At 33.7% G+C, this 11,982-nt stretch overlaps 1 protein-coding gene across 1 annotated transcript; it reads left to right on the forward strand.

Annotated features, from left to right (window-relative positions):
* The first annotated feature begins 5,469 nt into the window (after positions 1 to 5,469).
* On the forward strand, positions 5,470 to 10,111 carry LOC111410382 (ubiquitin-conjugating enzyme E2 28-like). The gene is made up of 5 exons (XM_023040687.1): positions 5,470 to 5,582; positions 5,686 to 5,782; positions 7,005 to 7,132; positions 9,239 to 9,343; positions 9,725 to 10,111. Exons 2-5 carry the CDS (start codon positions 5,713 to 5,715, stop codon positions 9,866 to 9,868), a joined length of 447 nt encoding a protein of 148 aa, XP_022896455.1. The 5' UTR covers positions 5,470 to 5,582; positions 5,686 to 5,712; the 3' UTR covers positions 9,869 to 10,111.
* Positions 10,112 to 11,982: the final 1,871 nt, after the last annotated feature.

The raw sequence follows: 11,982 nt of genomic DNA on the forward strand, positions 1-11,982 counted from the left end.
GATATGCATATTATTCGGTTAGACCACGCAATAAAAGTTGGTAATTAATATAAAACGCGGAACTTAAGTGCGTTTAACTAATATTTATTAATATAGAGACATAAAATTGAATTAGTTAAATAGACTCAATGAGAAATCGAGAAATGTAAATTGAATACATTTGAAGAACTCGATTGGATAAACATAATAAATTGTATAAAACTTGGTGATTGAGATTTAGGGGATAAATATGGTGAACTCATGAATCCTAACACTTTAACCATCATATTAAAAAATCATATTTACTTTTTTTAGTATATTTAATATAGAAAATCATAAAAAGAAAAAATAACTACTTTATTTGTTTTCGATCAAATTGAAGTTTGGTATAATTGAATCAATTTTGAGATATTAGTTCTCATGAGAACGATATCCGAACTCATAAATCCACTTTATTACTCGTTACGATTTGTGCACTTGTCGATATAAAAATCGACAGTAGTGCCAAAGATGAGGTTTGGTGTAAGTGGCAGTCACAACGAAGACACGACACCTAACATACTTCGAAGTATCCAAGTAGAAGAGGGGGCAACCCCAGCCAAGTTGGTCGGGCAGTTGGACTAGCAATCGTGAGGTTGCTAGTTCGATTCCCGTTGGAGCTGCCTATTGGCCTTCTTGGTTTGAGCCGGTCAGCTATGGGTAACCTAGGCTGGTTTACCTCCTTGTGGTCCTTTGCCGGCTAGGATCACAAGGCGGGGTTTACCTAGTGCGCATCTTCGGGTAGCGGCTGCGGGTTCCCTTGTCAAAAAAAAAAAAAAAAAAGTATCCAAGTAGAAGAGTTCAGTTTTCTCAATTTCCATCCCAATCGTCTTTCTTGAATGTTGGTCTTGCACAAACTAAAGGATGCTGATAAAAATTACACAACATGAAGAGGTTAGAATCAATTTGGCTACAGATATTAAATTGAGTTTAAAGGAAGGAACACAAAGCACAATATAAAGAACCAATTTATAGGAAAAATGGATTGTCCATATATGTGTTACTTGAACAAGGGCATGATTTGGGGAAATGGACATGACCATTGGTCACAGGTATGCTAGTGGTGAAAAATTGAGATGAACAAACCATGTGATCAGTGGCTTATGCGTCAAAGATTCATTGAATACCTTTACCACAATGGAAGAGCTAAGATAAATACCTGAAAGACTGCTCACTGTTAACACTTGATTGGCAACACTAACAATATTAATCAGCAGTGAGATTGTAGGAGGAAGGGGTCATTTAAGCTTTGTTAGATTTGAAATCCACATTGATGAGTTCTAGAAAAAGAGTTTGAGGGACCTCTTTTATCTCCTTAAACATTTGCTTGCTTGAGTTTGCGGCAGACGTCGATGGTATAACCCTTGTAGCCACAATGATCATAATTGAAGATGTTGATGACAGTTTTCAATGGTATGCCCAACAAGGTTTCAACGATCACATTTGAGGAGTGAATTTGTTGGTGAATAGTTTCTATTGGAATTTGGTGGTCCATTTTTTTTTTACAATAAAGGCGGCTATCAAGTGTTTTTGCAATCACCTGTGAAGAGATGTATCGTTGTTTTTTATCTTGAATAATAAGGAAAAGTACCTTGTTCACAGGCTGTAAAGAGGATCAATGAGTGATATCTGCCCTCGAGCTCCAACATAAAAGAGGTTGAGTCTTACGAGGAATCGAATAGTACGTTATGTTTGTTGGTATTCCTACAATTTCTTTGCCATGTCACCATTACAAGGTGGAAGCGGACATAGAGCATCACGGGCATCCCACAACCTTCTTAGTTTTGTGCAGTAGTCACCAATGTTCATATCTCCTTGAATGCGTTCATGAATATCTTGTTCAACATGAAGAAGGTACACATTATTCGCATGATGGAAACGTTCTTCCAATTCCCGCTAGATCTTGAAGGCACTGTAATTGTACATCACTCTTTGAGTAATTTTTGGCGAAATTTGTGTCAAGGATCCATCCATTGACAAGGAGATTGAGTGAGTCCATTGTTTGTGTTCTCTGGTGGGTGTTTCTGATGGTTTCATGATGGACCCGTCCACAAAACTATCCTTGTTCTTGGTGATGAGAGCCATAAGCAAGGAAACTTGAGTCACGAGAACCAAACTTGATTGATCAAAATGGTGTAGATAAAAGGGATCGCTTGGATCGTCGTACGTGTGTAGAAATCTTAGTAGCCTCTGAAGTTTTATCATTCTTTGCCATGGAAACTGAAAAGATTGGAGGTTTAGAGTTGAGTGGGCTATTGAGATTTCAAAGCTCTGATGCCATTTAAAAAAATTTTTATGGTAGGAAATGTGAAAAACGTAAAGAAGGAAAAGAGAATTCGAGAAGAATACTATATATTATATAATTTGAATTGATGTGTACAATGGTTAATTTATACAAGAGGAAGAGCATAATTCTATGCCTAACAATAGCAACTTAAAGAAGTTCATGTACATATATTCTACACAAAATCTATGCTCGGCCTTAGAGAACAACTCGTCTATCACATTTTGTAGACCCTTTTACTTGTCTGTCATCAGAGTCCAACCTCTCTCATCTCCAATCCTGATCTTTTTTGAAAGATAGGTCAAGAACCGTCGCCAAGCTGCAGCATTTTCTTTTTGAATGACTGCATATGCAATGGGATATATGTGGTCATTATGGTTAAGACCAATTGCATTTAACATTATCCCTTTGAAACAACTCCTTAAGTGATACCCTGTCAACACCTTTCACTGTCCTACAAGCATCCCAAAAACCTTTCTTACAACAAATAAAGCATATGTGAATCCTCTGAAAAAATTTGCTTCTGTAATGCACTAATGACTGTCGAGCTAATATTTGTACGTAGTACCTTGGCTGTATAAGATCGCAGCTGCCTAAACTGCTCTCGCAAAGTCTCTACTAACATTTCTTCAGCATATCCCCACATCTTTCATGCTACATTTATGCTAATATCTATGCAGGGATCCATTTTTACTGTTGCCAAAATAAGCTTGGCCTTTCATTTATATCTGCCTTAAATTGCTCAATATACCGATGTGTTAAAAAAATGTAGTTGCATTTAGTCCTCGACTATAAGTATGTTCCGAAATGCAAGATTTTACCAGAAACCTTTTAGATGCATCCACTTTCGATTCTCATACTCTCCATTTGCTGTCCAGTTTGCAAACTCGTTGCACTTTTCTCTCATTGTTTGCCTCAAACTTTACATTATACCCATTCAATGCTCCGTAATTTTTCACTACCTCTTGGAACTCTGATGTGAAACTGAATATTTTACAAACCGAACTATAGATTCATCATGTCTCGATCAAAGGAGAATTCAGGAAAATGATATCTGCCATCCTCTTCGAACGAACATTGGAGAGCAGTTTATCTGACGACGGAAGTTCCAATTCATCCAATTTGATATCATTTATTCTCTTCCTGTTCATCCTGAACTTCATCTTGACAGTCATCCGATCCAATTTCAATCCCATCACGGCATCACTTACATTTCTATCATATTCGATGTCATCTCCTTTGAACCAAAAATTGTGGTTGGATTCTTTGATATCCGGATCTTGCTTACAATCTGTAATACAATTAAACCACATTACAAAACAATACATTCAAATGTTCAAGATCTCAACCAGCATTAAGCCAATATATGAGATTGACACTTTAGCATTGTTTTTACATATTTTCCTTTAACACTGTAACTAATATCACTATACTACACACTGCAAGGAAATCATTTCATGTATTTATGTCACCTCAGAAATAAGAATGGAAAAACAAGTTCAGTCAGGATAAGCATTACAATTGTATCTAATTAATTAAAGAAACATATGATTCGAGACAGAATGATAAGAAAAAAAGGATCAACAAATTGGGAACAAGATGAAGATGGTTTAGGTGCAAATGGCAAAAATGAAAATACTTGTAGAAGCAACTAGGAAACTTCCTGATATGGGAATCTTCAGCACTTTTTCTTCATACACCTACAAAAAATAAAAAAGGGTATTACCTTCGTGTTATCCATCCATGAGCACACCAATGAGTCCGCCATTGAAGTACTGCAATGAAGTGGGTGCTACTTCGAAACGATTTGATTTTGCTCGTTTAGTTGTCAACGCATTATTGGGTAATATATTGTTTTGATTTGGGGCTTAAGGTTTCAAATGTAGAGTTTAATTCGATTTAGGGATTTTCCTTCTTTACTTCTCAGCAATCTGGTTCGTTTATGGAGAGAATAAAAGTTGGGTTTTAATTTTGTAAAAGTTGTTCATTAAATTGGCAATATCGTGTTTGTATTTGGTTGATGTAAATGTTGATTTGGCAAAACATTTAACACTCAGAAGGACTTGCCCCATTTGATGCTCATTATTTTTCATTACATTAAATTAAAATTTTTTCTCTCTTATTTTTAATTACATAATTTTCAATAAAATAATATTACACATAAATCAAAAACTTTTCAACTACTCATTTAAAATGGGCTGGGCAAATCTCCCGAACCGATCGAACCGAATCGAACCGAACCCAACGGTTCTTGTCAAATTAAATATCCGAACGGGTATCTGAATTGAGAATCGACGGGTACGATCCGATTCTCGATTCTAGACCAAGAAACGAAAAACCGAATCTTTCTAATTTTTTTTTATATTGAATAAATCAAATTATTTTAATTTTAATTTTTTATAAACAAATTAACAGTTTTTAAATCCAAATTTTTGGCCCAATAATTCGTTTCATTTCTAATTTTTTAATTTTTGGCCAAATTACCTATTTTATTGTCTTATTTCTTATCCCAACAAGATCCAATCCACTAAATAACCCTAAACATCTACACTAAAGTGCGTAACGCTGTCTCGACTCTCGCAGATATTTCAAAACCTATACAATCGTCGACCGACTCTGTGACCTCCAATCGAAGCTATGACCTCCGCCAATCGAAATTTTGACCGTAACGATTATTTGAACAAGGTAATCTACTAGTCTCTGACATTTCAAAACCATTGAATGTGTTATTAGTTGTATTTATATAATATTGTTATAAATGTTAAAAAATTTAAATATAGTACAGAACCGAACTCGAACGGTTGCATAATTACATTTGGACCCTACGATTCCATTTATTAAATACCCGAAAATTTTGGTTCGATTCGGTTCTCTTTAAACCGAACTGAACCGATCCGCACACATTCCTATTCATTTTTAAAAAAAATACTATTCATCTCATTATAATCTAGAATTAATTGAGCTCAAATGGGGGTTAACAGTCTGCTTGACTTTTCGTCGGTCATGTGGATATGTCAATTAATAGATTTTAGCCGGTGAGTAATGGGCAATAACTGATTAAAATTCAACGACTAATGAGAAGTTTGAAAGTTTAATGTGTAAGGTGTGACATGGTCAAAATTTGGTGGTATAACTCCAAAATGTCCCACTATGTTCTCATTTTCCTTGGGGTCCCCAAAGTCGTCAAATAACGTCAAGAAACAGCAGCGGCAGTAGCAGCAGCTCAACCACAAGGAAGAAGATCAGCAAAGACTTTCTCGTTCAAATCTCTCGTCAGGATGTACGTTTTTTATATAGACACACGCATTTATTGTTGTCTCACTTTTTTAATAATCTGTTTCGGGTATCCTTTCGTGTTCATTTTATTTGAAAAAAATTGACAGATCTGCTCTTTGGGGTGATTTGTTTTGATGGCTTCGAAACGGATCTTGAAAGAGCTCAAGGATCTCCAGAAAGATCCCCCTACTTCTTGCAGTGCCGGTACCCCTTTTGACCCTTTAATTTTTTGGCTTTTGTATATATTGTTTTTAGGTGTATATGTTTTTATCTTTGATTTTACGTGCTAATGGGTTGTTTTGAGGTTTGATCTGTGATGATTGGATATTTATACCAATATTCTAACACGTGGGCATCTGCACTTTTGTAATTTTGACCATGTTGCGTGTAAAAAGCTTTGTTTGTATGTGCGCTTTCTATGCTGAACGCTGAAGAAAATGGATGAAAAACTCTGCATTATGTAAAGTGTTGGTGGGATAGTCGTAGATTTTCTGGGCCTTTTATCAGAAGTCTGATGGGAAAGACCGGTTAAGCTTATCAAAGTCGCCTTTGAGGATCTATGCTTTGCGTTGATATATTCTGATGTGCAAGTGTCGATCATTTATTTACCTCCATGATAGGAAAAACTTACAGTAGCTCACCGTTCTGTAAAATAAATACAGCATCTTACAGGAGAAAAAAAATTGGCTCCTCTTTTTTAAGGGTACTCCCGGGTCATGAACATATCCGGGGATGTTTTTTATTTGCATGTCTTATGAAAAGAGCTGCTAAATCAAGTCCTAGTTCCAATGGATCCACAAGAACTATCTATTTATTCACCCCTCATTTTTATCTATTTATATATTAAATTGTTTATAAATTGTTCCTAAATGGAGGCTAAATTAATTTAGTTAACCTTGTTTTAATGACATTGTTGTTATCTTCCCTGTGTTGTAACCTGTGATATAAGCCATGGATTGAAGTCATTTACTTTCATATTAGTTTCACAATGTAAATACTCTTCTTTTGGCAACGTTATTGTTCTTTCTAGTTTTACTTCAATTGGCCTAGTTTTAATATATGCCCCCAAGTAAAAACCCAGTAGGGAATCATTAAATTCAAAGGAAAGAAAGCTCTCAATTCTTTTCTCTGTTGAATTTATGGAAAAATTAGAAGAGAATTCTGTATTATTTTCATGGTTTTCCCTGAAAATGAACTAATTACGTCTGCTAACTTCATATTTTGCATCATTGCTATAATTTTTATTGCCACCTGAACTGGTAGATCATTAGAACTCATAATCTTGCAGTTTCTTATCTATGGCAACTATGAGTTGGCATTATCACTTGTATTCTATGCTATGCCATTTTTGTATTATCTACTTAGTATGTTCTTTCTCACTGTAAGATGAAAATGTAATACTCTTTTCTGATGTTTATATTTGCAGGCCCTGTTGGTGAGGACATGTTTCACTGGCAAGCAACGTTAATGGGACCTCAAGATAGTCCTTATGCAGGGGGAGTATTTTTGGTTACCATTCATTTTCCCCCTGATTACCCATTCAAACCTCCAAAGGTATGTGTTAAGTCAAATAATCTTTGGAATAGTTTATTTCCTCTTATATTTTATGAAAAAAGTGCCTTCCAGATTTTTTTCCTCTGTGACATACATTTTTGTTTTTGTTTTTGTTTTTTGGATTATTTATTTGAAACATAATTTGTTGGATAAGCAGGTCAGTCATTTGTTTTATTATTTTGAAATTAATTGAGTTTGTCTATTGTAGAGTTTTTTTTATGAGTTGCGGTGTTGTTGTCAAGTCAAATTTGTCGGGATTTTTTCTATCAACAATGGGTTTGACATGTGCTCTGTTGGCACTTCTTTCATATGTGTTTTATTTTTGGTTGCCCATATTGTTTATCATCAATTTTATTTTATCTTTCCTGCATGCAATTTTTCTTTTGTTGGCACTAGGAATAAATTGTAAACCAAAAGTTATCTTGATACAAGAAATAATTACTGCTCTAACTCAAGAAATTTCACCTGCAAATTCAAGTTGTAAGCCCCTGTTTGATGAAGATTAAAATCAAAATTTGATTAATTTTGACTTGGATTAAATCTGAATTTTAATTTGTACCAAACAGGGGCTACATGATTGTACATCACTGTTCTCAAAATAAAATCTGATGTTGACAACACTCTTTCATTATCTGCACATTCTAATTCACTTGAAAGGGGGAAAATCGACAAAAAATATAGAGTGCCGAAGAAATTGGATTTATTTTACATCCTTGTTTGGCTCACTTCAATAACATATCATTAGTCCCAGTTTGGTGGAGATTAAAATTAGATTTTTAATAAATTTTGATAAAAGTTGATGAAATGTGTTGCGGAAATGTTGTGGATCTCATGAAATATGTAGTTAATATTAATCATTGACTTTGGCTTATATTAAAATTTAGATTTTAATTTTTATCAAACAAGGGCTTAATCACAATAATCTATAAGTAAATAAGTTTTTAACGAATATTCTTTTTATCGACATAATTAAATATGAGCAAGTTACTTATTTGATAATAATAATTATTTCGTGGTCAAAATAAGTAAATTTTTACTTATAAATAAGAATAAGTAATAAATGGAAACACACATAGAAACAAAAATTTAAATACTTTTAAGCTTAGCCAAACATGTGCATCCCTTGCAGTTAAAATTAGTAATTCATTTTTAGGTTTAACTAATAGAGTTTATTTATTATAAATATGCTTTTCTAATTATAAGTGAACTTTTAAACTTTGTCAAATGTGAATGAAATGAACATGTAAAATTGTGCAGTCTTTTCATTGAATTTCGATAATTACACAATGGGCTTGCGCTGGACTCAAGTTCACTGAGCTAAAGTAGATTTTTGAACTAAATTTGAACATAATATTTTTTCTCTTTTGCTATCCATCTCAAAACTGTGCTGGGGTAGGTCTTGGATATAGCCCAGATCTGACCCCCTTAGCTACACCCTTGGATATACATGAACTCCTGTCAAATATTTTTAAACAGTAAGAGTGCAGAAGTCTAGATCTGCAGGTATGGGTTGGTTGGGTTATTGGTTTGAGCTAAAATGTCTTCTTGAGCATTTGTTAGCCAAAGATATCCTTCTCAATTTTATGGGGATAAAAGAAGCAGCATTAAGGATCTGTCTTTGGAATAAACAGTGAGAGAAATCATTGGCATTTCTTGCTTCAGCAGCTCAGTAAATGAGCAAATCTGTTGGGCTCGGATACTTGTTCAAGTAGAGGATACATAGTTTATACATGGATATTATTTTTGCTATGCTATGCTATGCCCAATGCAATTCAAAACACTGGAAATTGATGTAATCACATTTCACAGCTCTTTTTTTATTTTATTTTTCGTCGAGCTAGAAATCCATCTATGAGGTGCAGCAGTAAATCAATGTCAACTTCTGGTCAACATGGTATGACAACTTCAGAATCAGATTTAAGGGTTCAGATTTGGGTGATTACCGATGTGACGAGTTAAAATTTTCCTGAAACCGTTTACTTAGTGTATGATACGTACTTGGGGATTACTGAAGTTGCAGTGCAATTATCAAAGATTATTGTACATTTTTTATGCTCATGATGCTGTCTAACTTATTACTGCGTTTTTTTGCTGGAAAATTTTCAGGTTGCATTCCGGACTAAAGTTTTTCACCCAAATATAAACAGCAATGGCAGTATTTGCCTTGACATCTTGAAGGAGCAGTGGAGCCCTGCCTTAACAATTTCGAAGGTTATTTTTCTTTTCTTCATTTTTTTATCTTCCTTGTTATCTAATGGACAAGCTATAGATTTTAGATTAACATTGGAGCAGATATTATTGTCTTTTTGCCATTTGAGGTTTGTATGTGTTTATTTTATTTCGGTACTTCAGTTACTATGTTGTATTAGAAGCTATTGACACACCTGCTTTGTGTCCCCCCAACCCCAAAAAACCCACCCACACATAAAAAAAAAAAAAGGAAAAAAAAAAAGGAAAGTCGATACGATTAGGCTCTACAGTCCAACGGTTTGAACTCCCCAATTCTAGTGGAATTTCATAGAAACTGAAAACAGATTTTCTACTGTGCAAAATTTTATTTTGTCCTTTTTCTAAGTTCTGTGGTTCTTGTAGGTGTTGCTTTCGATTTGTTCGCTTCTGACGGATCCAAACCCAGATGACCCCCTCGTGCCAGAAATTGCTCACATGTACAAGACAGACAAGGCCAAGTACGAGCAAACTGCACGGAGCTGGACTCAGAAGTATGCAATGGGATAGTGTCATTTGCAGTGAGTGCTTTCTTAATGTAAAAATGATGTCTTTTCTGTCTGCTTTTGAGAACAAATATAGAATCAAGCTTCAATTGTTTCCGGCTGAACAAATGAAGCTGATGCTTTGAATTGTTGATATGGAATGATTATTGGGGAAGACTGGATATTGTCTTTGGAATTGTTTGGTATGTAATTAAAGTAATTCTGTTGAATCCTTCATTTTCATTTGCTAATTGTCAGCTCTTGGAAATGGCAAGTTTTACCATCACTTGATTACGAGTCTTTGATCAAAGAATGAATATGACTACAGAATAGAGGGTGTATTGAAAGTATAAGAATACATAAATATATCTCTTCATTTTATCAGTAGTGTTTTTAGACTAGGTAATTTGACTGAAAATATAGCTTCAATGGGTTAAATTATAAACAGTGACATTTAAATGATTTCTATTAAAATTTGTATATTAGACTTATGAATGTCCTCAAATTTTTATAGCAAGTTGCAATAAGACTTCTACCTACTGTAAAATCTATATTTTTGTTGCAAATAAAGTAACATTTAAGGATTTCAAGTTCAAATCATATTGAGCCTCGGTTTGAGTCCATTGTTTTAGAATATATTTTGTAAAAAAATATTTTTTTAGAGAATATGTGGTTAAAAAATAAAGAAAAATTTTAGCCCTTGTTTGAGCCCCATTTTTGGGGAAACATGAATTTTTGAATAATGTCTTGATGGAAAATGTGTGGTTAAAAAATAAGGGAAAATTTTGGATTTGCGTGTAATATTATTTTATTAAAGAATGTGTGATAGAAATAATGTCAAAACACAGTAGAAAAATACATTTTTTTTCCTGAAGAATGGGGCTCAAACAAGGACTTAGTTTATGTGCAAAATGTTTTTATTAGAACGTATAAATAAAAATTAATTTTAGGAAAAATGAGTTGTAGATAATGAGGCTCAAACATGGGCTTGATTTGACATATGAAGCATGTTAAAAATGCAATCACATTTTTGCACCTATAGCATGTTTGGTTAAGTTTTAAAAGTTACTTGTAAGTAAATAAGTTCTAAGGTACATAATTATCAATAGAAGTTAAAAATAAATTGCTTATTTTCATAATAAGTAACTTTCTGAACAAAAAATGTTATTTAAATCTCATGAGAAACTCTTTCTAAAAAAATCTCATGAAAACAATGATATTTTTAAATTAGGCAAGGACTTTAAATAATCTCATCACTCAAGAGAAAATTTATGATTTCTTCCATATATAAAATTTGGAAGTATTTTCTACTTAAATAATTAAATAATCTGTTGTGATACATGTATATATAAAGGTTTGCATAATGATTTACATGCAAAATATGATGAGATATGATTATGTAAGAATCCTTTCAATCAAATGAAAAAAACTTCTTCACACTCTTTTTGGCAAGTCTTTCCGTTACAAATTGACTTCAAAGAAAGATAGGATCGGGCAATTCAATTCTGTCAGTTTTAAGCAAGCCTTAATTATTTATTAATATATTAAGGGGGTAATGACTTTTTTCTAGATTAAGCCCCCATTTGACGGTCATTAATCGATAAAAATAAAGTGTCAAATAGAGAATGTATGGTTAAAAAGTAGGAAAAAATCAAACTCTTCTTGTCTGGGTGGAATAGTGCAGTAAATTCCACTTTCAAAATCAAGCTTAGTCGCAAGATTAGGGAACGAATCCTCAAAAAAGAAATGGAATGAGTTCACAATTATTACCACAAGAAAGCCGCCACCCTCGCCTTTTAAAGTTACAGATAGGGGTGCAACCAACAAAAATGGTATTCAAAAAAGGCATTGAAGGCCTCAAACTCATCTGAAGTTGGAGAACTAAAAAAAATGGGACTTTCTCAAGATGAATGCATCAACAAAACAGCCCTTCTATAAAGATCTTCTTGACATGAACTTTGTCAATAGATTCCTAGCTTCAAACTGATCTTGATTAGTTCTAGCTTCGTTTTTTTGTTGAGATTATTTTTCTAGATTGGACCCATTTTTTGATTATCTCCTGAACGACTTGCTTATCGTAGTACATGTGTTTTTGGGTTCCCACTCATTAAATAATTTGCTTGTGATTGCAGCCTTCTC

Source organism: Olea europaea, chromosome 15 (genome assembly GCF_002742605.1).
Source record: "Olea europaea var. sylvestris chromosome 15, O_europaea_v1, whole genome shotgun sequence".
Classification (NCBI taxonomy): domain Eukaryota; kingdom Viridiplantae; phylum Streptophyta; class Magnoliopsida; order Lamiales; family Oleaceae; genus Olea; species Olea europaea.

What these genes read in the sequence shown, in the direction of transcription:
- LOC111410382 (XM_023040687.1), top strand. Translation starts at nt 5,713, where the DNA reads ATGGCTTCGAAACGGATCTTGAAAGAGCTCAAGGATCTCCAGAAAGAT. An exon ending in CCCTACTTCTTGCAGTGCCG is followed by an intron (nt 5,783 to 7,004) that starts GTACCCCTTTTG and finishes TTATATTTGCAG; the next exon opens with GCCCTGTTGGTGAGGACATG. An exon ending in ACCCATTCAAACCTCCAAAG is followed by an intron (nt 7,133 to 9,238) that starts GTATGTGTTAAG and finishes GAAAATTTTCAG; the next exon opens with GTTGCATTCCGGACTAAAGT.